We start from the raw sequence: 27,547 nt of genomic DNA, 5'->3' as shown, positions 1-27,547 counted from the left end.
CTTATTGAGCTGAAACATCTGGGCCCCCTACTTGCCATACACAGCTCTCCACTGAGCCCAGCGATGGATCCTTCAGGACTTGGTTAGTGGTCAACACACATACACAGTGTCCTCACACACACACACATACCGAAGCACTGTGTTGAGTGACAGCACCTGACAGGATATGATGCACTGCTTATAGGCGAGAAAAACAACAGCAGTGGCCCGTTTGTCATTACCGCTGGTAATGCGGGCCAGCTGCCTGCCTGTCACGTGGCGCCACCCGTCCCTGGATCCCAAGGTGCTTTGTGTGCAAGTGTGGCCTCTCCTCCTGCTGAAAATCCCCCCCAAGAAGAAGAGGCAGCACGGCCGTGCAAAGCACGTGGTGTTGAGAGGCACGACTCCACAACGGTGATCGTCACGGAGTTTGGTGGAAAAGGGCGAGATATCCTGCTGTGTGAACATGGATCCCTCTGCGGAGAAGGGACTGGAAGGGGCGAGTGCGAAAAAGAGCAGAAGATGAGACGAGGAAGGCGAGCGAGAGAAAGGGACGGCGCAGACAGACACAGCAGGGGGCATGCTGTTCTCCGTATCAGACTGTCAATGAATCTCATTAACAGGGCTTCCCTAATCAGCATTCGAGAATATTCCACTGCAGGCCATCCGCTCTGCTCCCCACATCCATCCTCTCGTTTTGATTACACTGATGCATAAATCTACTTTTTTTTTTTTTTATTTAAAAAGGAGCCCATTTCCAACTGCCCAACAAAGAGGCGTCTGCTGTTCTGTGCTCCCATTACGTCCATTGGTCTCTCCTTCCATGTGAAACCCAGCAGGCTGCCATGTTAGGGATATCCACTCTGTGCCCGTCACATCAGCAGAGGCTTGTTTTCCACCATTTTAGTCCCGCTCAATAAGCAGTGGAAATAAATGGGCACTCATGCTGAAAGCCAGTCCTTTCCGACTGACAGCTCATTAAATACAGCTGAATTACTTCCAATCGCCGGTCACGGTGGAAGTAAATAACTGAAGGTAGCTGGAAGATAGTGACAGTAACTTCAAAGACGCTGACAAGACTCCTCAAGACTTGTGGACATCATTTAATTTAATTGTGACCTATTTCCCATCATGTGATCTATATATGTGTGGATTAGAGGGAAAAAGGTGGCAGGATGTTTTCACGTCCAATATGTGGTGCATTTTCCCTGTGAAGGTCGAGGATGAACGCCCAGAGACAAAGAGGTGTCAACGGTGTGTCAGTCGCATGTGTCACATCATGGGGCCCCAACAGGAAGCTGGCTGGTTGTTAAACAGGAAGGTCTGACCCCATGAAGGGGTGTTCCTCTCTTTTATTTGTCCTGTGCTGTTCCTTAATGAGAGCAGCTGGTATCCAAAGCAAACAAGCTGCAGCTATTGTCCAGAGACATCAAAACAGTAACCGTTGATTCTCCTTGGAGAATTCTGCGTGGCATAAGATTAGAGTCGAGGTTGGAGGCGGAGCGTTGTGCCAGGAGACATTCCCAACACCACACAGGCTCATTCTTTAATCATGATCAAGCCCTGCCAATATTTGGAAATCTGAATTCCAAAGGCTGTTCAGCACCAAATGGGACGACTGCAGTCTCGTCTTTCTCACTAACGTCTGACAGAGTGACTAATGGCAGCTACTGGAGTATCGCCCCCAGTCCACTTCCCCACCCCAAAAAACCCCAAACTAAGCACCCTCATAGACTCTCAGCCTCTCTCTTTACGTCCTCTGAAGCAGTCTTGACCTAACATGCGACAGTTCTGACACACATCTTTGGGTCCAGACTGATTTACTATCTATCTGTCCCCCAAGTCCTCTCCCTTACTCGACACTCTCCAGCGGCTCGCGGCAGCGTTCCCATAGTCCTATGTGCTCTCGGGGTGTGTTCCTGGCACTGAATGTGCAGATAGGATAAATAAATCACACACAGGCTCTCTGGAGAGCAGAGAAACCGACTGGAACGAGCTACGGGGAATAAAGAAGACATCTGGTGGAAGAAGTGGAGCCTTTCTAGTGAGGAGAAAATGACTTATAGAAAGATATTATGAAAGGACGCAGACTACTGGAGCCAATAGCACCAGCTCTTCAAAAGTTCAACCTTTCAAATGTGTTTGCTAAGATTAGCTGTTACTAAATATTTACACCAAGTAACTGCCAGGGGTGAAAATACATTCACTCAAGTACTGTACTTAAGGGAAATTGAATCCAGCAGTATATACAATAGTTAAATTTAGCTCAATCTAGACCAGCTACAGCAGTTAAACGCTATTTACACATTAAAGCATCAGCAGAACAACACTCCAACGATGTAAAGTTAATAGTAGTAGTATAATATGTATTGTATATAACAAGATACGTGATTTTTCTGCATTATGAGTAAAAATGTTTATACATAAGTACCTTTTCCTTATAATATTTACCTAACCACATTGTCACAACTGCTACTTTTGAGTAAATTACAGTAATGGACAGACATAGGCTAACTGTTAGCAAACTGATCCCAGATTTAGCTAATGTTAGGATTAGATTTGATACTGGAGTAAAATATATAATATGAAACACTAGAATGGTGTTAAATGATGAGGAAACTATTTTTGCTTGATGCCCCACCCACAAACATCAGCTGCGTTAGCAGGATCAGATATCTCACACTTACACTAAACTGCTTGAACACAACTGACTATAGACAGCTTTTTTAAATAAAATGATGGGCAAAACAGTTACTGCATATCGGCACAGTTCATAGCTTCTGATTAGATGGCGGCAAGCTACAAATGTATGTGAGCAATCAATTTAGCAATGACTAGCCTCTATGAGCTACACAAACAATACTTAAGCGAGCGAGGACTTTACACACTAATAACTGCTGCTGCAACTGGAGTTTAGTCTTCTCGTTGTGAGATAGAACAGGACATTATTTCTATTGACTTTTCCCATGTGCGGTTCCTAATAACTTATTATTGTACTGGCTCTGCACACATTTCATAAGGTCACATGAGGCTTATTCTTCAACACGGCGACATCACACATCTGTCAGCCAGCAAACGAGTCAACTCTGTCTACGTTGTGTGATACTAGCTGCGGTACGTGTCGCATACTTTTTCCACATACAGCAGCTGGCTTTACAAAGTACGTCCTGTTGCATGCAATCATTCGGGACAAGGGGACACCTTGAACTTTGACCCTGGTACATCTGCTGTGCAAAGGATTGTTGGTCAGAACAGCCAGAAAGCATGCTGGCCTTCATGAACCCAACGCCCCCCCTAAACCCTGAACCCTCAGGGACCTCTGACGTCACCTGCTAAATAAATGGTGTGTGGACTGCGAGAGGCTGTAAGGGCTTCAAGTGGTGTACATTCAAATGGGACAGCACTTTGCTGCAACATATCACGTTACTATGGCAACGGCCCAAAAAATATTTTGAACCATTGTGAGTATTTATATTACCTCCCTGATTTGAATGTCTTCCAGGCTCTTTCCTCACAAGATGAGAGGTCATTTCAAATGATCCATTACTTGTTTTTGTCAAAAAGGCTTCAATGACAACATTTTGCGTTTGATGAATACGTCTGTGTTTTAATGTTCCATCTTTTATAAGGTTTCAAAGTAAATGTAATTTCTCAAGCTGAACACCCATGTGCCATCTTTTTTCTTTACTATCTTTGGTAACTCTGTGTTTATCAGCTATGAATTTTGAGCAATTCCCTTGAGCTAAACCTTAAAAAATGTGGACAGACAAAAAAGGTTCATAACGAGCTCAAAATGTCTCCGAAAGAGCCCTCAAACACTCGATGGCAGCGGGACAGTCTCAGCTCAAAGTCGGTCAGTGTGGACATCCTGGTAGTGACTTACTATGTCGTGGGACACACACAGAACCGTTTGGCATGATGTTTGTGAGGTACGGGTATTGAAATGCTGTTGCGGAGGCACTCGCATTTGTAGTCCACACACAAACACACCCATGAAATGTGGAACAGTTGAGGTCCCGGTGCATTAGAGAACACAGATCCTATTAAATGCTGAAGCTGCTGCTGCTGCTGCGAGGAGAGGTAGGGGGAGAAACACACCAGCACAAACCTCCATCTGCCATGGGCAGCTTTGGCACGGTGTCAGCAAGACTCTCCGAACGATAGAGCTTACTTTACGTGCGTGCTCGTGTACAAGAGTGCCGAAGACATTGAGAGAGAAGACAGAACCCGAAGGACATGATGGAGCAGGGAGGCGAAGGAAGAAGAAGAAGAAGAAATAAAGTGAGGAAGAGGCAAAAGCTGCCATCCGCAACAAATGTGCTGCGAGGCTTTCGTATCAAGGTGACAGGTGCATTATCATAGGTTAATGAGAAGCCTCGCGCCGCTCGCAGCTCCAATCAGGGCAGCCCCGCCTCCAATACCACCCCCATCAATCAGATCATGAACTCACACTCAAGCACCAAGGTACAGTAGACACTGCACCAACACACACACACACAAACACCCCGCAGTAATCAATGCAGAGATAGCTCATCATGGCTCATGGGAGTACACCGATACAATATCATGGTCTCCATTTGGTACAAAAGATTACAGCGATTATGAGGTATTATGGACACGACAGATGATTAGCACCTGAAGCACAGCCCTCAGGTGTGATCTGCAGAGTATCTTAACTACAGCGGGTACAGAGACTGCGATCGCCTGAGAAGTTGACGGACAACTGTCAATCAAATCTGATCAAGCCACATCCACTCAGTCCGGATGAGTTGGTAGCCGAGGTTTTAATTAACTTACTATGTTTTTTTTTCTAAATTCTTCAGCTGCAACTAATAAGGTCTTTCATTATCAATTAATCTGCCAATTATTCCTCATTTATATTTCAGTAATGTGTCATAAAGTAGTGAAAAACGTCCGTCACAGTTTCCAAGAACTAATAGTGACGAATTTAAATGTCTTTTTTTCATAAGACCAGCAGTCCATAGTTTGCTCTTTCAGTACACACTTGGCACCAATATAGTCTCTATCTCTCTCTCTCCCTCCCTCCCTCTCTCTCTCCCTCCATTTCTCCAGGCTGGAGTGGAAACAGTATGTTTTCACAAACTCATATTGCTGATGTTCACCGGCGTTTGACCGGGCAGTGCAGCTGCAGCAGAGTGATTTCAGAGGTCTTTGCACTCTGCAGGCCAAAGAGGCCACATGGAGAGAAGAGCTTGTGCTTATCATACTGGAGTAGCCCACAGGAGGAAAGAGAGGGAGAGCGAGGTATAAAGAGGAAGAGAGAGAAAGGAAGGTGGGTCTGAGTAAGAGTCAGGGTATAATTCTTGTCTGGAGCCCACAAGCCGCTGGGCAGGAAATGAGGCGGAGGACACCCACTGACCTGCAGCCACTTGCTGCCGCTCAGCCTATCACAGAAACAATTTAAACAGCTAATGGAACTAGGCTGATTGTCTTTCCATCTCATACAGGGGCACTGTGACTCATACTGCTCATTTCTGATTAGAGCTCCTCAGGCTTGAGGCAATCTGCAGCAGACAAGGGATGGACCCAGAAAGTTATGTTGTTATACATATCTATCAAGCAGATTTGTGTGAGAGTGCAGTGCACGCAGTTTGTTTTTGTGTGATCCCTGAGAGAGATTCAAAACAGGAAAAGCCAGAGCGGGAGGAAGGGACCAGGCAGACGGGTCAGTCCGCAGGTGGAGGTGGCGTCCATTGTGGGGTGACTGAGGGGAATGTGGGGGTGCTGCCTGAACACGTTTAGGAGACAATGTGAACAGGAAGCGGAGGAGAAGAGAGACCCCCCCCCCCCCCACCCCCTCATCACCACCACCATCGGTGTTGGATGAGCACCAATGGAGCAGAGAACAACAAAAAAAACACACTGGTGGAGAGACAAATAGTTACAGAGGACATCCTGGTAAACATACATCTCATCTGTATGCATGAGCTCTGTGCAGTGGTATAAAATGCTCAGTAGTTGGAAAGAAAGTCTACAAAAGAGAGAGACATTTTCCAAATCAGCATATTATTTTCACTGACATCTGACATCTTTATTATTCATCCTTTTATTTCATTGCATCTCCAAGGGATTATCATCTTCCTCTGGCCTGGACTCACCGACTGACAGTTGGGTGGAAAGAAACAGAGGAAGAGTTTCTTCCTCATTGCGTTTGGACTGGATGTGTGTGTGTGTGTGTGTGTGTGTGTGTGTGTCGAGTTCAACAGCACACCATCCTGCCTGTGGTCCCACATAGTTTTCCACAGCTTGCATTCAAATATATGGCGTGCACTGGGGCAGCAACTTTTTTTTCCTCCTATTACTTGCGTGAATAGACAGAGGAAGCATACAATATAACATCTGAATGGTAAAATAAAAGAGTTAATTGCCCATCCCAATTTACCAATTTTGTAAATTTTCCAGAAATAAAAAAAATGGAATATATCTAAACAAAATACCGATCACAAATAAACCTTGTTCTTCTTCAAGTTGTCCATTTGAAGATCCTTTCTTTAATCCAGACTGTGGATACTCTCTTCATTGAGCCCACAATTGTTGTTCTAAAGTCCAATATTGCGTTTAAATGAGAAGTTGATATTTGGCGCTTGGAGCCCTCGGCAGGGCCAAAGCTCCATAATAAGATGTGGCTCTGTTGAGTTATTTGAAAGCGTCCCCTGAGAGAATACTAAGCTGTACTTATTACACGGAGGTTAAGTGTCTGAGACAATAGAGGGTCAGAGCAGCAAGGTCGGTGCCGTGATTGTGTGATTCTGCTTAAAAGCAGTACTGATGGGACAGTGGTGAGCTATAGCTTCTGGCATGACATCATGAGGCTTCCTGTTCCTTGATAAGAGTCATTGAACTTACATCTCACAGGAGGAGCTCCTTTGTAAAACCATAAAAAATAAAATACTGTTAGCGTAGAGACATGAACGGATGTGGAGCTCTTTGTTCTGCTCAGCCAGAGGGTGATCAAACGAAATGAACAAGAAAATACAATCAAGACAAGACTACACTGGGAAATAATCTACAAATGAAAGAAATTAATAGGCCGATGGTGTAAAATTGGGAAGGTAGTGAAATAAGTAGTTTCTTTTGAATGAAGCGCATAATTAAACCTGCAGCTTCCACAAATCAAGCTTTTATAAACATAATCCATCCACTGATCAAGAATAACCCTTTACACTTCAAACACTACAACATACTAATTTTGCTCAGCTCTTTTAAAATGCATTTCTGTCTGATCTTGTGGCCCTGATTGATATATACTGCCACCGTGTGGTTGGTTTAGGCACAGCATCTGCCAAGAGAAAGCTGCCTGAGAAAATAAACCAGTCAAGTTCTGTTAGCGACTAATAACTTGGTTTTAAAAAACACAAAATGAAAGAAATGTACAATGGATTCTAGTGGGTTCAGGTTTATTAATAATCCTCAATAATAATAAAAAACATTTCTTTTTAAACATGTCTTACTATATTTATTCTACTAAACATTTCTTTGTAAAAGTGTAAAAATATCTTAAACACACAATAAAAAGCCTTCATCCATTATTAAGATAAATTAACGTTTCAATTTGGCAGGTCATAAAATAGAGGTGCACTGTAATTCTGACCTTGTTTTGTAACATTTTCTGCCCTTGTGTCATTGCTGCATCATGAACATGATTTAAAATGTCTCATGTTGGAAATAAACCACGGAAAAGTGCAATCCATCTCCTAAATTCAGCAATAACAGCATGTTTAAAACAAAGTGGAGGAATTGAGATGACGAGAAGTTGGGTGGAGAAACTCAAAGCAACATTGGTGAAAAATATTACTTTTTCAAAGAGCATGAGCTGATGGACACGGGAAGCTACGTCGTCTGTTCACAAACTCACGCGATACAGGAATGAAAATACAGCTTCAAGAGCGATGGCAGATTCACTCCGAGGGGTCCAATTTCTCAGATTCAGAACAAAAGAATGCTGACGAGCCGCTGCGGCAGCGACATTCTGTACATCATAAACAATAGTGAAGAAATAAAGAACAATAGGACTCTTAAAACAAGAGCATGTGGGTGACAGCGTTCTCATATGAAACGCTGACAAATCATACTTTACCAGTCATATATACACAGTTGTAAAAAAAACATGATGACATGAGACTATAACATTTAGAAAAGAAAAATACTCACTCAACATGCACACACACTTACTTCATGCAAAACTAATCATTTTGGAAAGCTACTGGTTACCAGTCAGACACACCCGAGTAAAGGACAGAGAGGCTAACGGATGACGGGTGGAAGGAAGGAGGCGCTGGTAGTGGTGGTGGGTGTAAATGGAGGTTAATATCAGGGCTTCTGGGTACAAGGAGCTCATGACAGAAGCCAAAACCTCCACCACAGCAGCCCTGCTCCACCCTCTGCACCAAAAATACCATCTGCACAGTCGCACAGCGGCATTAATCCTTTGAGAACGTCCACAGCGCACCCACCCACACCCTCCCGGTGTCCCTCTCATCTCCATGCCCCAGAGGCTCTCAGCTCACCAAATGTCACTAAAGTGCTCTCTCTACTAACTATGTTAAGCGATTCTTTGAGGTCAGTCAAGGAAAACAAAAACAACTCATGAATGAACATTTGCGTCGTATCAAACTGAAAAATGATCAGGTTTCCAGCAAAACATATTACCAACATCACATCATAAACGTCTCCTTAAAAAAACTTACATTGATAAGACAAGCACGGTAACTTGTGGACGCATGTCCGACAAGTGAGTCAAAACTCGATGGAGAGGTGTGTGTGTGTGTGTGTGTCTCTGTATGACATAAAAAGTGTGAGAATTTTAAACAGCTGTCAAAGCAGGAGAAGCTGAAATGTTGGAGACAGCTGTCTTAATTTATGTGTGTTCATGAGAATGTGAGACTAGGGGAGAGAGAGAGAGAGAGAGAGAGAGAGAGAGAGAGAGAGAGAGAGAGAGAGAGAGAGAGAGAGAGAGAGAGAGAGAGAGAGAGAGAGAGAGAGAAAAGGGGAAAGAGTCCATCCATCTGTGTGTGGTGTGAAGCTGGCTCTGTCTTCAGCTCAGTACTTTGGTACTTTGGTATAATCCTCCTGGACGACGCTCTTGCAAAGACACATGGAGAGGATCATCCCGAGGAGCTGGAGGAAAGAATTAAAACAGAGCAGCAAGGTTTTCATCCAAATCGAGGGCAAATTTGAACCAAACTTTAAGAAAATGAGCTACGAAAATTGGAATTAATGTGGGTTTCTATTCACTATCATTGTCCGAGTATTAGAAGATAAACAGCAGGTGAAGATCCAGACAAGTGCTGTTAACCATGAGCAGGAGGGCGCAACAAGATTATGTAGCATCAGTTGAACATTGAAGGATGGAAAGCCATCTAGAAAATATAATGTATATTTGGAATTTATGCTTGTTTTGTGAATACATTTGCTCCTTATTGCTCCACACAGATTTGATGTTTTTATTTGCAAAACGTTTTATCGTCAGTGGGGAGGAAGCTTCATCACATTACACTCTGGAAAACACCCTCTTGGTTTTGTTGAAGAATAAATAGACATTGTGGGAAATCCGTCTATAAAATTTCTTGATGAGACTTAAAACCCAAGACCACCAGTCTCCTTAGCTGAGGTTAGCTTAGCTTAGCATAAAGACTGGAATCTGTCCACCAGCACTTCTATAGATGACTAATGAACACGTTATTATTATGAAGAGCGTGTAACTACTGACTTAAGTTTTAGATTTAGCCTTGTTTTTGTTTACGATGGAGTTGCTTTATGGAGGGATTGTGGGCAAGATGAATGATCACAATGAACATACTGGTTCAACAAATGGTGCACATGGCGTGCGAGTATGGTATTAAGATCAGAACTTATTCTATAAGGTTAGTCTGGGGGAGCGATAGATACCTCAATGACTGCCACAGTGACACAGAATCCCAGAATAACACCACAGTTGTCCAAGAGCCATTTCTCCACACTGGTACCACAGCCCTACAGGAGAGAACGAAAGAGAGAGAGAGAGAGAGAGAGAGAGAGACAGAGCAACGGTTAAAAAAGACATGGAAAGAGGGGGGTTGCAGGCCAAAGTGTGGAGGAGAGATTAATGGCTACGTGATCTGAGCCGGACATGAACAGAGCCTTTACAAAGCACAACTGTTGTCTTTGGACTGAGTCAGTGAGGGGAAGAATAACACGGCTTAGCTGAGAGACAGAGAGACAGAGAGAGAGACAGAGAGAGAGAGAGAGAGAGAGAGAGAGAGAGAGACAGAGAGAGAGAGAGAGAGAGAGAGAGAGAGAGAAATGTTTCTGAGAACATGCAGACCAAACAACAGAACAGTAGAGGTTTCTCTGTGTTTGATCAAATCACAGAGCACAAACAACATGCCTCGGCTGTTGAAGTTCACTGTGCTGATTAAGTGCGACCACCGTGAGTTACACAACACCAGTGAAAGCGACTTCCGTAATGAGTGAAGGTGTAAGGTCTGTCAGAACAATGCAGGGCGGCGTGCTGTTGCAAACCCAAGTTGCAAACCCCACATTAAGACGTAATCATGCCGATTAAATGGGAAAACATTAAAATACATTCAAATGAATGTTATATTCACCATCGAGGCCTCACTGAATTTGTGAATTGAGAATCAAAGCAAAAACAGCTGAACTAAGTGAAATCCAACATGTATGTGTAGTGAAAAAGTCCTGCAGACTGCCGGCCGGAGTCGCAGCTGCTCGAAACAGAAGTTTCACACGGTGAGTGAGTGAGTGAGTGAGTGAGTGAGTGAGTGAGTGAGTGAGTGAGTGAGTGAGTGACTACAACAATGAACAAGGAGATACAGTTGGAAAAATTTTACAATTAATTACAGAGTTGAGCTCATCGATAACAAAAACATATTCACTTCACCTGTTTCGTCACATTTTCCGGACCCGGACACATTGAAAATCGGACATACAACTGTTAGTTTTCATTAGTAAATTCACAATTTCTAAACAATTGTTGCAACCAACCTCATGTGCTTCAACACTGTTGCAGATGTGAGTGTTATGTACCGTTTCATAGATGGGTGCTTTTGCAGACAGTTGCTCACACAGGCCTACGTCCTTGATGTCCGTGCCAGGCATGGTAGCATTGCGACAGGAACATGAGTAGAGGTTCTGGGAGCTGTTCTTGATCAAAATGTTCTCAGACCAGTTGCCTGGACCAGTCCATCCACAGCACTCCATCTGGTGGGAAAGGGGAAGATACGATGGAAATGATGAGCAGATAAAGCAGAAGGATGGAAATTGTGCGAAATAAAATGAGGAGAGAAGGAAAATAATGTTCGAATAAATAAGATGAAGAGAAAAACTAACAAATGCATCCGTTCAGTGATTGAGCATTTCTATTGTTGTGTTTGAGACTAATCTGTTCTTGGCTGCTGTTTTCAGAAAGATCCGGAAAAAAGAGGCTTGGCAGGAGAAAGAGAGCAGGGAGATAGTGAAGAGAATGCCTAAACTTTATCAGAGCTTGGAAAACCTTCTGACCTCAGCTTCATTTAAACCTGTTTTTCATTTGCAATGTGCAGATTAGTTTAATGACTCATTTCATCCGAAGAACAAAAAAAATGTACAAAACATTACTCATTTCCCGTGAGTGTTTTGTTTTTTTGTTTAAGTTTTATGTGCTGATGTGAAACTTTGATTGCCGGCCCAAAACAATATAAGTGGATGGAATTTGGTTTGTTCTCCTTAAAAACCACAAATAATATTGTAGTAAAAAAATAATTGTCATAATCTAATTAAAACTGTTCACTGCAGGTGTGTAGGTTCTCTAAAGTAAGTGGCACACAAACAAGACCTTATAAGAGCTGTATTTAACAGTCAGAGTATTAATAAAGCAGCAAATAGCTATTTGTTATGTAAAGATATTGGAGTTAAGTTCAGCTGGTCCACCGTTGATATGTCGAGGGCTGAAATAAGCTATGTGTCTATGTGTTTCCTGTCTTTCCATTTTGCATACAATGTGTGGACACAGCATTACAATGAGAAGAACAGGAGACGAGTACTGAAGGGTAAAGAGTTCTATTCACAGAGGAAACACAGCTTCTCGAAATATCTATATATCTATATATCTATCTATCTATCTATCTATCTATCTATCTATCTATCTATATATATATATATATATATATATATATATATATATATATATATATATATATATATATATATATTGTTTGCTGCATCTAGTTCATTGTTACTTCAGACTTTCGGGTGTGTCTTTTTCAAGAGTTAACTCACCGTCTTCTGAATGTAGTCCCAGGTGTGCTCGGTGGTCCTATTCTGGCCATTGTAGTTGACAATCATGCCATTTATGATGTTGGACATTTCATACTTTAACTGGAGAGGAGATAAGAAAACACGATCAACAAGATTCATGCTATCCATTAGTACTACATAAAAACAACAATCTTTGGTGCAGAGTAGAGAGACAGTGTTGAAGAAAAGAAAACAAACACACCCACGCTAAATCTTTTTAAAAATACATCTGAACTTAATGTTTCTTTAGGCAACACCTCGGGTGGCATTTTCCTGTGAAGTCCCATGCTGGACTGAAACATTGTGCAAATGGTAGTTGCACAAGTCTGTGTTTATGTGAAGGACCACAGAGCGTGGCCAGCGATGCATCTTCAGAGCGCTACAGGAGACGAGTGAAGGCCTCTCCCTATTCTGGGAAATGGCACCACCCTGCCTTGTGGTAAGCCTTAAACACAGGGAGCGCGTCCAACGGCTGCAGACACGCACGTGCTCTCGGAGATACACAGAAACACACATGTGCGCGCACACACATACATGCATGCTGGAGGGCGAACAGATGAAAGGGCTACAACAGCCTGCGTCTATGCAGAGTCCTCCCGATGTGAGACTTATCAGAGGAAAGACTTGTGTCCTGGGAAGGAATGGCCAAGCTCAGAGCATGAAGCCGCTCTGTTTGTTCAGACAAAACACTGCCTTCATGTGCACAATGCAAACACGCTGGTTCAGGTTCTATTATGAAGGCTAGTGCGTCCGGCTGAAATGTTGGTTTCATGTAGAGTGGAACACACATTCAATATTGTCCCTGTGGACAAAAATGCACAAGAACTCAATCTGTTGCAGGATCAGACAGTCTGCCCTCTCAGTTCTGGTTCTCAGGTGCCGATCTCCCTTATCCCATTTTGCCAGAATCAGACTTGGCACCGATTAATTTAAGAATAACTGTATAGAAACAGAATAATAATCTTCTTGATGATAGTCTTTTTTATTTATGTCGGTCTTATTGGGATTCATAATGAATTAACTGTTTCAAAACAAGTTAAAAGTTCCTCACACTTTAAACTAAAATGCTTTTCCCGAGTTTTATTGAAGTAAGTTTTCTCCCTGGGCTTTTATATCTGTCTATCAGAGGATTTTTTTTTTTTTTTTGCTGATCCCGCCTGTAGAGGGCATTGTTTTATCAAATAGCTCAGGAGTAAGTGGTTTCTGTCCTTGGGTTTATAATTGCCGTTATAGATGAGGTAGTGTCAGACATACCAATTAAAGCATCAATATATGACAGCAGCTTTAGCAACAATACACACTATGAACTTGTTTGCCTTCTTCCTCGAACACAAAAAACTAAAATACCCAGAGGGAAAACCAAGAACGACGACAATGGAAAGATTCAGTTTGAAAGCCTGCTGGGTACTTTTGTCCACAGATTTCCTCGACTCCACCTGCTTCATCTCACTTTCTACATCACATTAGTCACGAACCGATACTAGATCACTTTCCATTTGTTGAGGTACAAAACTCTGTGTTTCATCACAGGATGCAGAAGAGGAAGGAGTGTGTGTTGGGGCCGGGGGGGCGGGTTCCCTAACAGAGCTAAGACTATCATGCAGCCAGTCACAGGTAATACCTAGTTTCATCAGTAAGAGGAGGATTGGGGTGCTTAAAGAGGGTTATGGTTATGGTTAGAGTGTCTTACCCGATCTCTCTGGAAGTAGATGAGAACTCCAGCAGTGATCTGAGCGATGAGGATGAGTAGGAGGCAGGTGAAGTACTGTGGGGGATAACGGGCTATGTCAGTATAACATTTATGATCAAAACTTTTAAAACACTGTCAATACTGCAGGAAATCAATAATCTCCTTTTACAAATTATGGAACATGAAAAACAAACATCCTAAGTGACTATAATAAAAGCTAAAGAGACATTTTCCATAGGAGTAGGTAGAGAACAAAAAGAGAGCTAAAAGGAGACTGAATATTGGACTAGCATTCATCAGGTGGCCTAAAATAACCCCAAATTATAATGTTAAACCGTAACTGGTTATTGTTGCACATCTAAAACAATTCATGAAGTTCAGAAATAGTTTCTGGCCTAGATTATTTTTTATTGCAGTTAAAAAAAAAACATTATATTACAAAATAAGCAAAAAACTCCTTTTTTTTTTACCTTTCATTTAAACTGTTGTTAATCTGTGTTTAGAGTCTCTAATCTACAAAGCCTTCTGCAAGAATAATGTAAGCCATTAAAGATCCTGAGTGGGGGGATCCATTGCCAGCTGGTCTCTGGGATATGTAGGTCACAGCAGTTCTTCAGTTAACCCCGAGCAGGTTTAACGCTGTAGAGGTTGTGCACCCATCCCCACGTCGGTTGTACCCCCTACATCTCACGGGCTTTATCCCTGTCACTCTTCTCCCCTCTGTAAATCCACACATGCTGCGAGGCCCCCGGCCCACACATAAGCACAAATGTGAAAGGGCTTTACTGTCAGCAGGAATCTGTCATTGGTTCTTAGCCAAACCTGAGATCTTAAGCAGGTGCATTTAGGTAAATATTGAATGTGTACAGTAACTGACTATAGTAACATTACTGTGGTCAGGTGTAAATTCTTACATAACTTTCACATGCACAATTCATTTTAAACTGCCATGGTGGGAGGGAGTGCCTCTGAGGAAACAAGACCAAGCTGTAGCACATTAGCATTAATGCTAAGGGAATATCTTTCCTCACCAGACCGAGCAGACAGCGGACTTCATAGATCGCTCCAATGCAGCCGAAGAAGCCCATGGCCATTGACAAGGAACCCACTCCAATGAGAATGTAGGAAGCCACTTTCACGGTGTGTGATGATTCCTCTGTAGAAACGGATGCAAACAGACAGAAACCACAGAAAGAGTTCAACTTACAGAGAACCACAGAAACCTATATGGGTGCTAGAAACTAAACACCTGCTACAATATTTACACAGCAACAAATTCAGTTTTTAATCAACTCAGCTCTTTGTTTGTTTGTGTGCTAAGGGTTAGGGTTAGCATAAAAACAAACAAAGAGCTGTGTTGACTAAAAACTGAATCAGTTAGCACACAAAATGCACTCGCACACGTTTTCTTTCTTGATTGAATAACGGCAACAGGGCCCAGATCGCCGCTCTTGTTTTCCTACTTTAACCACAGCGTGTCTGCATACAAATGGAGCTCAGAGGAAGGCCGCGTTCACCAGCCAAAGCCAAAAAATATTCACAATGAAAAAACCCTCTAGTTTTCTGAATTCAGAGCATCCTGGTCCGTTTCTCCCACATATTATTTTAATAGGCCACCAGAGAGCGTCTGACCAATGCGTAGCGAGATTAATTGATTTCCCTCTCTGGTATGTAGAGCGGGAGAGCTCCAGGAGGAAGGGGGAGACGAAAAATGGAAGATTGGAAGGTTGGAGAGGAGATAAACTGGAGCCATGTGGCCGTTTGTTATCTGGGCTGGAGGTACTCCAGAGAGTCAGAGCTCGGTCCGCAGATGAAGCCAGAATCTGAGCTCTGTAAAATGGCTTCAACTCCAATAGATTCCTGGGCCAAGCAAACTAGAAAGAGTTATCAGATAACTCACTCCCATCCATTTGGTGAAAAAGCTGATAGATACAGCTGCTCCTCCACCATTGTTCAATGAATAAAAGTAATGTTGCTTCTTGGCTTCCCTGAGCACATTAGCTGCTGATGCTTTATGCAGCAATCACCATGTACACTATGCACTCATGCATAATAAATATAAATCTGAATTATCCCACAGACTGTAAAAACAAATTGTCTTTCCAAGTACAACTCCACGATATAGAACGTAATCCACTGAGCCAAGACTTGTCCTCACAAGCATCCAGGTCAGACTTGCGTTGCTTCATGATAATAGCACCACCGTATTTTGCAGACATGCTCAGTCTCTATATTTCATCACATACTCATTACCACAGGATGCACAATGTGTCATTCTTACAAAAGATAAATAAGCAATCAGTCGGGCGGTAGTGCATTTTTCTAACATGCTCCAATTCTTAGAAATAAACCGCAACATTAGACCACAGACGTAAACATCAAATCATGACTTGAAACCTATTGTTTTAATACAGGCTTCAACTTTTTGCTTTTAACCGCTCATTCCCCAAAACAGTAATATATTTTACATGCTAGTTGATACGTGTTTTCTAAAGTATTTTTGCCTTTGGTGAATATTGTTTTTCTGTTGTATATCTACTAATTATCTTTGAGTTTTGTACTGATAGACAAAAACAAGACACCCGAGGATGTCACTTTGGACCTTGCGAAATTATAAATTAAAAAAATTACTTTTATGCATTTATTTTATGCATTTATTTTTACAATTTATCGACCAAAATATGAATAAATAATCAGGAAAATAATCAGGAGAATAATTAACAATGGCAATCAATCAACAATTGCTAGTTGCAGGTCCAATGTACAAACATACAAATTGTACATAGACGGTGCAGAATACTGAAGCACGAGGTTATTATTTTTTCCCAGATTACAATACAGACATTGGCACATGGATGTTATTACATGCCCGTACATTGCTGACCTTACATGGGTTACCAGAGCAACACATGTCTTGGTGGTTAAAGAATAATTAAAAGCTAAAAGTACATCAGTCAACGCATGCAGACTGTTTATGTGGCTACAGTGTAGCATTTAAAGGGAGGGAGACCAGCATGCTGCATGTTCTATATTCAGCACTCTGTTGAAGCATGTTATTTCAATCTCTCTCAAGAACACAGAAACACAGACACAAAAAGGTTTAAGTGTAGGCCTCGACAAATGTCGAGAGAACACCATTGAGATACACGAAACATGAGCGTTGCCAAAACAAAGCATGCAAGCGACTACTGAGTATTTAACAGATTGATCTCTAGTGCAGAGATAGGGAAGAGGAAGTAGGAACACAACTTTCTGTGCTGAACTGGTGCTGCATAATACATGACCATGAGTGTTTCTGCCAGACACTATGATTTCTTTGATGGTTATTAGCCTCAATGTGGAGCAGAACAATTTCACAGTAGCACATAACATTTACATAATAGAGATTTAGTCAGTGGACGTTCAAAATGTTTTTTTCATGTAGCTCATAAGCCAGTTTTCTATGGTTATTAAAAGTGGGAACTATAATTGAAAGATGAAACGAAAGATGCTGTGTGTAGTTTCCCTGCAGCCCAGTGATTAAACGAACACTTGTTCCAGTAAAAACATACACCCTGGAGTTAGTGGAAACGTCATGCAACACTAATGCAACCTCAAAAACGACTCTCCCCATGACCACATCTAAAGTTTTAATTGAAGCCGTTTTGTCATATTTGGCATGTTATGGCAATACATCTAATCTTTGGATTTACTTTCTCCTCCAACATCATGTAGAATCATGTATAAACATATTCAGGCTGCCCTTCATATTTCACTTGTTATTCCCAAGTCTTAAAACTTAACGTTTCAAAACGTTTAAAACAGTGTTTCCAGTCTGAGCCTCTGTCAGGTGTGTCAAAGTGTGTCAAAGTACTTTGTATAACTTCCTGCTGAGAAGCTAGCATCTGTGTACTGTGTTAACTTCACATTTACTTTTCTGCAGTCGGCATGTGTTGGCCTCCCTGTTCTGTCGTGTGCTATGGCACATTTCCATGTAGGACCCTGCTAGATATTCTGAAATAGTTACTCAGGCAGTTTCCATGGAACTTTCCATTCGAAGAGGCAGAACTGCGATGCCCTTCGAGAAAGCTGCAAAGAGGATGTGAGACTGCTTGATATTGTACATCTCTCTGTACTCTGTAAACATGACCAGGGCCACAAATTCAGCTTGTATAGAGGTGAAGAACATCTTGGTTGACTTTATGTATGGATTCAAAATGTAAACAGAAGTAGATCACCTCTGTGCCTGATTTTCAAGAGTTTAAGCAGCCCAAAGAAAAAATATTTTCCAACCAAGTTCTCTTTTTTTATGTTCATGACTGGAACGTTTTTGAATAATCTGCAGCATATTGCCAAACGGTGCTTTGGCACAGTCTCTGGCTCACAGACCTAATTTCCAAGGCTGACTTTTGTTTAAACATAAGGCAAGCTGTATTTTGGCAAGTGCCAGCAAGATAAACTAAAGGCATCATGTACCTGAGGTAAACCATTAACAGCACTGTATTGATAAAGAGGGGTGTACACTGAGGGAAGATGCCCTTTTAACTGAGGGTCCTGAAACTAAAACATTCCCAAAGTTCCCCTCCCCGAAGCCATTGGGGCAGCTGCAGAGGCCTCTATTAATATAACTCATAAAGAATGGAAACTGAAAACACAGAGATCCTGTTTATGGTCAGGCAATGGTACAACTTCTGAAAAGAACACACAGAGTCAATAAACAGAGTTGCCTGCAGCTTGGGGTTTTTTCCTCTACAGAGTGGGAAGAGATTTCCAGTGAGGTTAGAAATCCTCTCGTTAGGAGTTGAAGTCGACCCCTCCTGGGTACATGGAACAAAAATACATGGAGCAGAGAAGATCATCAAGCCCCACATAGGAAGGGATATCCTCAGGGTATCAGTGGAGCAAAATTCCTGCTATCGCAAGAGGAACAGCTGGAATATCAGAACAATAGGCCTTGGGTTGGCAGGGACGATGGATACTGTACTGCCTTTATATTCTGGCCGTCTCACTGGAGATAAGCAAACTCAGCTCAATAATAACCTTAGATTGATACCTCCAGGAGTGACCTCAACAGCTGAAAAATGAGCCGGAGGCAGACAAGAGTCTGTCTGACTGGCTCAGGACAGAAGGTCAGTTCCGGCTGGTCTTCGTCATAACTTCAGCCTTTTCATAACTCATTAGTCAAAGCAGCACAGACCTCCTGCCTACATATAGCATTCTCCAGCTCTGCTCGATCCTCAGAGATTGGCGTTTCTCATCGTACAACTTCACATAGTTATGGACTGTGAACCGAAACAAAAAAAAGGTTATGGTTGCAACTCATTATTCTCACCATTGATGCTGATGAAATGTTGGAAAATTGTACCATAATATTGAGTCTAATATCTATCGTCTAGCTAGTAATGTTGTCCTGTATCTAACCAATCTCCTAGTTCTGTTAGATTGGCCCAGTGCACATGCCACATCTGAGGATGATCTGAATGGGCTAACGCGCATCATCAGATTCCCTGTAGCTTTCCAATAGGAAAAGGGTATCAGTGGCTTTAGAAGAAACACAACATTTTAACTTCCAACACACAGGAAGGTTCCAGATAATACATTGTATTGCTTTTTATAGACTGATGTTGGGAGAAAACCTCGACGCTGCTCTCTGCAATGCTCCATCCAGGATGAACACACTGAAAGCATTTATAACAAGATTTATGGCCACTAAGAATTTCCATCCGTGGTTTCTTGTTCTTTTCAGCTGGAACTGGGTTCCATTGTGCTTTCTTCATTGTCTTCACAGCAGATTAACTAAATTAAACATATTGGTGTCTATGACAAAACGGATAACTTTGCATCTTAGGAGAATGCCATTCAGAGACTTGGTTTCTTTTTCACTATGCAGTGTCTACAAATAGATCTGTGACAACATCTGTGAAGGTGGGACATTCTATCTCCCCTGCTATCTGGGGGTAAGTTCAAAGAACAACTGTGGAAACTGTGGGGAAAATGAACCTGCTATTTACTGACATATGATTAAACAACTTCAAATGCCATGGTAATTGTGAGCCTGTCACCTCCCCTGACTAACCTACTCCCCGCAGATGTGTCTATCAGTGTTAGTCTACAGAGAAGCTTTTGTATCACAGAGGAAGTGATAAAGTTTCATTTGTGAGTCATGTTTTTGGTTTGTTTTATGAAATAACATTGTTCCTTGGGAGTCCTTTGGGATAAATTCACAATAAGCTTTGCAGAGTAGGAACAGAATTTTTAGGATTTCACAATCTCCATATCCAAGTATACAGAGTTCAGACCAGCTGAACTGACATGGGTCAAAAGGGCTGAGTGTTTGCTTATGTGAGGGTTATCACTACACTTAAGGACGTGGCAGCAGGACTGGCATGTGGCAACGTGTGTGTGTGTGTGTGTGTGTGTGTGTGTGTTACAACACTTACGTAGAACAGCAATGAAGCTTTGGTTATCAAAGAGGACCCACAGCCCAAAGCCCATGATCAACCCTCCAAAGATCTGTGGAGAGGAAAGAGAAAAGAATCAGGCACTAAATCTTATCTGAGAATACACAGCATCTGTGCTAGTGTGTCTTCAAGTGAGTGCTACAATTATGCTTCCTCAGTCTGTCACATCTGGAAGTCATCATGACCTAACGCTTCACTCCGTCTGCTTGTGTCTTTCTCTCACAGTAATGTGCAGAGAGAAAGAGGATATGGAGAGCATCAAGAGACCCACTCTGATGATTGTTCTCACATTTAACAGGAAGCCAGTCACAAATCTAACAATCATAGTCACCCATATTAGAACTGCAAACTGTAAAGTAAGGCTAAAAGGGTCAAGACATGCAGAAGAGAGAGAAATCATCACCAGAAGACAAGAACATGTTGTCACTGGCGACTGAAGGCCTCAGAAAACCCCCACCCCCCACCCCCACACAACAGTCATTAGAGCCCTGCCTAAGAGCTGTTCATTTAAATAGGTACTGGTGAGCTCCCGGCAGCCATCATTAGCCCACCACTTCCTGGCTTCCCCTCGCCTGCACTAGTCTGTCTACATGGACAAACACACACACGCTTCCCATTAGACACCAGCCGAGTGTTCACATCAAAGGCAGGTTTACAGGCACAGTTTCATTGGAAAGGCCTGGACATCCTTGCAGAGTCAGTTTTAGGAGTCTGGAGTTTTATCAACCTCTGGACTTTATGTTGTGGCCTGTGTGTGAGAGAGGAGGAAACAAACAAAAACCATCTGCTGGTTTTTTAGACCTGGCTGTGCTGAGGTACTCTGGAAAGTCTCTCGCTCCAGCCAGAGTTTTAGTGAAACTTTCCAATGTATCTCCACTAATCTTCGGTGCTGTTGGGATAAGGAGGCTTATTCAAATAAAAGGTTCTACTTAAAAGGCATTAGACAGCTTCAAATGTGTCATGAGTGTGTGATTCAGCTGTAGCACACCTTTCTGTTTAGGTAAATAGAGCTGCTGACAAAGTGGAGTCATGTGACAGTGCACGCGATGCATTTGCAGTTGTTGCAGCAATGCCACCGAGCAGTGATGAAGAAATGTGATTACTTACAAAGAAGAGGAGGTTGAAGAGAAATAGAAAGTACTTGGTGACTGTGATGCATCCTTTCCCCATGGCTGTGCTTCTAGAAGAGAGGAATACAAAAAATGTGTGAGTGAAGTTAAACATCAGAAAGAATTGTTGCGTTCAAGGGTAAAATACAAAAAAATGGAAGAAAAGATATGAATAAAAAAACAAAGACAGCCTGGAGATAGCCTTGCACCAAAACAAAGACTTGTAAATTCCTGGTTAAACACAGTTTGATGTTCAAAACAACAACATTGGATCTAATTCCCTTTCAACAGCGATGTTTCTCCGGTTTTAAACCAGCTATTTTCTATAAGACAAATGTTTTCTTATATTTACGACAATGTCGGACGCTTTTGAAAGCAACATTTATTCAAGAATATAGTTTTTGTACCCTGGTGAGGAAAGACCAAAGTCAGGATGACTGTGTGGAGACCATGACAGTATCGTGGTTAGACGTGCTACCGTCATTTCAAGCAAAGAGGAACCTGGCCAATCCGCGACTGTGTTCAATAGCCAACAGGCTTGATTAGAAACATTGTTTTACAACAGTACATACAACCATTACGGGCCAACAAGAGCAGCCTGTAACACCCTATCCAGCCGTATTCTCTCATTCAACTCTATTTGTGTTTCCGATGTACACAACCTACACATATGACTGCTTTCAGTGACTTTTCAGCGAGTAACATTTTCCTATGAGGAAACACCTGTGGGCCAGGGAAAGCCCCCCACATATGGCACAGTATAGGGATACTTTATGAATCTCTGGAGCAACACCATTCAGCCTGGGTCACATGAGTCAAAAGAAAATATATTTACCACAACCAGGCCTTCTCCTTCCCTGGGAGCACCGAAAATATAACCGGCCATTGTGGTTATTTGAGGAGTCTGAAAATATCATACAGAGACAACTCCCCGTGTATCGGATGACAAGCTGTCCTCTTCTAACTCTCTCTTTTACATCAATCCTGTCGGTTCTTTCCTATGCCTGGGACTATAATAGTGTGTACTTAGTTTTATTTTAAACAGTGTACTTAAAAAAACCTAAAGTTTATTGTGTAGAGTGTAGTACATATATGTATATGGTATACTTACAATCGTTTAAAAATATCCCATGTTTTGCACTCTTTAGTTTTTGATTGGTCCAAAAGCTTTCGTAATGATGTAGATTTAGAAATTCGATTAAAGACAAGTATAGGCACTGAAAATTAAAGAGGCACGAATTTGCCTTTTTAAGTCCCAATGAAATGACTTGGATTTGTGCGGATGAGACGAGGTCCATTCTTTCTGTTTAAAGCAACATCAGGCTTGCCTTACCAAACCCTTTGTACAACAACATGGAACAAATAAATACATACACGTAAATGTACTAAATTTGTATATAAATATTGGTTTCCTATACTCGATCGTATCAGCGCATCTCTACTGAAAATCAATGCAAAACCAGTTTGGCCGGGTAAGTGTATATTGCAATGTCTCATGATGCAAATAATCTCTTTTACCTGTTCAATTACTTTTGAGTTACATTGGAGAATATTAACTTTGCTGACATCTATCACTCACATTATCAAATACGACTGTTAGTTTCCTTATTTATTTCTAAAACTACCGTCTTCCTTTTATCTTTGTCTGCTGATTCAAATGACAGTTTTAGTATTATTAATTAAAAGACATTGGGACAAAATGATTTGTCTGATCTAATCTTCAAGATTCAGGGGTTAGTAGGATGAATAAAAGACAGAAAGTTGAGTTTCACTAAGCAATACAATTTGAGCTGCTGAGAACCATCACAAAAGCACTAGATATTTAGGATAACTAAAAAATGTATGTATATCTCTCTGATCCAGCACGCTTGGCTGAAGGACACAATCTGGAGAGAAGGCCTGTCAAAAAATGGCTGGGGTTGATCTCGCTATTACTAACCACACATACTAGACTATTAATGTACTTGATAACCTAAATAACACAATTCATGTTTACAAAACCGTACACAGCACAAAGCCCAAAGCAGAGTGCAAAGTAGTTAATCCTTAAAGGAGATTGCTGGTCTTTATGTCTAGATGGTGAGCAGCAGTGCAGATTAAAAAAGGCTTAGTTATGACAACCGTTGTTTGTTGACTGAACCCTGTCCATCTGAAAACAATTCCCAACAATGCCTAAATGCTACTTATTATATTTTTCAAACAAATTAAATAGGCTAACAGGACCTTCATGCTGAAGCGGCTGACTGAGCATATTGAGGTTAGCAGCAAAGCCAAACCATCAATGCACTCTTTTGCAGAACTTACATGCAAGGACACACATTAGCAGTAGATACTGTAAACTTTGTGGCAATTTTGAAGGTTTATTTTTGCTGAACCTGCCTGAGACAAAACCAATCACGCTGGACTCCCTGAAAGTGAATGACAAATCTGTTCCAAGGTGAAAATAAGGACTGGAAAGTGCAATGGAAATACAAAGCAGAGCCAAGCGGCAATTCCAAGAAACAGTAACCTTAACAACGGCTTGTATTCGTTATGCTGCACAAATCACAAGACAGTGTAGTCTGTAGTCATCAACAACTCCCAAAAAGTAGTCGATTAGGCAATTAACACATTGCACAGTGTTAAAGAGGCTATGAACATGACAACGACTAACCACAGCTGCATAAGTGCTGTACTAGATGTGTTGGCACTACTTTATTACTGTGCCGTGGTAAAGCCACAGATGAACTATCGGTTTGTAACAAGCCAAAGTGTCAACTATAGGGGTTTTGAAAGTCGACTGTGAAACCCCCTAAAGCTTGAGTTTACGGTGCAAAAACAATACGCAGGAAAGAAATGTCTTTCAAAGAAAGCTGCAAATGAGAGACCTGACCTTTTCAAACTCTGTGACCTCATACAGACATTTCTTTCCCTATAGTAGCACAGATTTTGCTCCCACTGGGTCGGCATAAGGTGTGATCATCTAACAGTGCTTGGTGTGCACTAAATTTAAATAAAGCATGGGATCCAGAGAAGATTATGAAGGCAGCATTAGGGACAGATGGCATCGACTGTGTCAGTAATGGACCCAGCACGGATCAACTACAGCCCAAAAACAAGCCAACGTGCCGACCTCCATCCACCACCTACCCTTACTGTATTCATATTTGACCCATTAACACATCTCTGAGACCATCAATCTGGCATGAACTTGCCTGGTATTAAGCCTTTAATACCAGGCCAAAATCCTGCTTTAACATCTGCAACAACGTTGTTTGTCCCACAGTACACACAGGATGTTGCTCATTATCTCTGCAGCATTTTGGTGACAGAAACATTTGCATAAGAGGAAAGAGTAAGAGGAAACGGCTCCTACCCATTCATACATCTCTATAAAGAGATTAGTGGCATAGGTTCAGTTCTGTGGTTACGAGGTGGCAATGACTTTTCATGATCAAAATCTTGTTTTTGGGAAGGCTTGTATTCTTCTGGCTCATTTTAAATCTGCAATCTAAATTATGTGTAGTTACTTGAATCACAGGGTTTCAGCACCAGGTAATGTCCCGCTATCCAGTGGAAACAAAAACCAAGTGGAACCAGTGGAAACAATGAAGACCAAAATAAAACAACTGCTTATCTGCTAATTACAAAACTATTTTCAAAACTATTGAAAATTGCTTTCTTGGTATGACCAGCTAAAACCAAGCAAATGCACATTTATTTGAGCACAAAAAAGAGATGAAGAATGCCGATGTGGCTTAATAAGACTATCAATAGGGGGAATCGTTTGGCTTATTTCACAGCCAGCTTCAAATGTGATGGAAATGTGTCCTACACAGCATCAAACAACTCACCTCTGCTCGACTGTGGTTTTTAAAGATGCATCATGTGGATATATGAGCTGCTAAAGACTTTGTAATTTAGTGTAGACCGCGGTTTATAAACGTGGCACACAGTTGTCAAAAACAAACTAACTATTTAAAACTTGGCAACTAAAGAATGGACATTCCTGAAGGAAAAAGTAAAACAACATGAAGGTTGGATAGAGCATAAGAGCAGACAGTAACAGAGTTGGGAATTCATTTGCTCCACTACAGTAGGTGTGCCCCCTGAGATATGGATTTCTGATCGTGAACCACAATATTGCAAAAATATATCTACACATAATGCAAGAGCAGTGTTGCAACTGGATGTTGCCTCGCATGTGGTGGGTAGGCCTCTTACTCTGTGCTTCTTTAGCTTCAGTAATGCCTCCCTACAGCTAACAACCTTTTTCTTGTCAACCCCTCTAATATACAGACACAAAATAAATAAACAAAAGTTACTTTGTACATCTGATTTCGACAGCTTTGACGTAAACAAATAATACAACTACACTGTCACTGAAGATACATATATCCTTGTACATAACTAGGACATTATCAACATTTGAAGCAGACACTATTTGGACAGTACACGTTATCTAAGTTGATGCCTCCATCAAGTAAATGTGAAAGTAAAACACTTTGTATGGAGGCTTAAATACACGTCAGATCTGAATCAACTGTCCCCGTGGAGTTATCCTGACGAACTGTGGTCCCTGCGTGGGTTAAAACTGGCCTTAATTAGTTAAAAACACCGTTTCACAGCTTCCCCGTGGAAGTAAAGCGCGTCCTGGAGATCCTCCGAGGTCATGACCACGCGACACCTGCTGTGACGTCAGCGGTTTACCTGAGATTCCTTAAAAACGACCAATAAACATCTCAATATAATTCACTTTAATGTCACAAAACGTAGCGACCGTGGCAGGCCAGGCAGGTCGCTCCCTCCGTGACTGACAAAGCAACAACTTCTACAAGTTGTAGAAGTTGTAGAACATTACTTGCGTGAGACACATTACTTGCATGTGTCTCACGCGCGTCGTCCGCGAGTCTCTGACGGCAAACTAAACGTTAAGGTCCGTGAATGTCTCCTCAAAGCTAGCGCAGCTAACAGCCGCAACATGTTAAACATTGACACAACTTGTTGTTCGTTCAGAAGACAGTGTGTCAGTAAGGGCTTTGCAGGCGCGAGACGAAGTTTTCTAAAAAAGGAGAGGTAGACAGAGTTACTCTTAGTTGTATTATGACTGCACACGTTACACGTAACGTGGAAAAACGTCAAAGCTAAAACTTACTTTGACTTCTTCTCCAAAAGGTTGCACACGTCGGGACGACCGTCTTCTGTCTGGCTTGCTGGGTGACTAAACCGTCTCCTGTGAGCAACAAGACTTGTGTCTATCCGTGTGTGTGTGTGTGTGTGTGTGTGTGCGTGGGAAAGTGTTCACACCCCTCCCGTGCGGTTTCATTAACCCTGTGCTGCCCTGCGAAGCCAGAGAAGCGCACGTGCGTTTTCTAATGACAAATTTGCAACTTTTACAAAACTATTATAAAACTATAATAAGCATCCTCTCATTCATGAAAGTTTCATTCTGAAGTGGAACGCTTGAGAGCATTTACATTTTCTGCTAATATATAATGTACTTTTTGTTTAGTTATTTTGAATTATCATATTTGTAAGGCAAACAACGCCATATTACAGATCAAGTTAAAACTGTATTGCCATCGGGTAAATTCACAAGCTCCCCTGTGAATACAATATAATTGACCCCAATGGCTGTAGCATTCACAACAAAACGCAAATCATACCAGAAGATGATAAACAAGTTTTATATATGTGCTGTTAATAAGCGGTTGCTGTGAAACCCAACAAAAATGGTTTCAAACCACCTTTAAATGATCCATTGCCAGCTACTCTCAATTAACATTTACTACCATGTCCTAAGAAATAAACCAGGACTCACCATTTTAAGTGTAAGGTATGTCAGAATGCATACACAGGAAGACATGGTAGCTTTTTGCTACAACCCCCCACACACACACTCTCTGTGCGACACAATACCTCTTTTCACCTTTTGCCCAAGGTAAAGAAGAGCGAGCCCTGTGGAGGAGGTTAAATAGGAGTATGTGGACAGCCAGTTATATTCATTCATTCACAGAAGATCTTTATGCAGACCTGAAGTGGATCATGTTATAACA

General features: G+C 41.8%; 1 protein-coding gene across 1 annotated transcript; it reads right to left on the bottom strand.

Annotated features, from left to right (window-relative positions):
- Positions 1–7,060: 7,060 nt before the first annotated feature.
- On the bottom strand, positions 7,061–26,717 carry cd82b (CD82 molecule b). Its single transcript, XM_068603016.1, has 9 exons — positions 26,647–26,717; positions 21,511–21,583; positions 20,383–20,455; positions 14,995–15,119; positions 13,964–14,038; positions 12,256–12,354; positions 11,026–11,199; positions 9,889–9,972; positions 7,061–9,117 (listed from the first exon to the last, which is right to left on the bottom strand). The coding sequence occupies exons 2-9, from the start codon at positions 21,571–21,573 to the stop codon at positions 9,040–9,042; spliced, it is 771 nt and encodes a 256-aa protein (XP_068459117.1). The 5' UTR covers positions 21,574–21,583; positions 26,647–26,717; the 3' UTR covers positions 7,061–9,039.
- Positions 26,718–27,547: the final 830 nt, after the last annotated feature.

This window comes from Clinocottus analis, unplaced genomic scaffold (assembly GCF_023055335.1).
Source record: "Clinocottus analis isolate CAN_PGR_092001 unplaced genomic scaffold, fCliAna1.0.p SCAF_6, whole genome shotgun sequence".
NCBI classification, from domain to species: domain Eukaryota; kingdom Metazoa; phylum Chordata; class Actinopteri; order Perciformes; family Cottidae; genus Clinocottus; species Clinocottus analis.
Note: the sequence above shows the minus strand (reverse complement) of the source record. Positions and strands in the feature narration are given on the sequence as shown.

Coding starts and splice junctions, on each gene's coding strand:
- cd82b (XM_068603016.1), bottom strand. CDS start 21,573: ATGGGGAAAGGATGCATCACAGTCACCAAGTACTTTCTATTTCTCTTC. Junction 9,973..11,025: donor AAGCACCCATCTATGAAACG/GTACATAACACT, acceptor TCTCTCCTGTAG/GGCTGTGGTACCAGTGTGGA. Junction 9,118..9,888: donor TCACTGTGGCAGTCATTGAG/GTATCTATCGCT, acceptor TCTTTCCTCCAG/CTCCTCGGGATGATCCTCTC.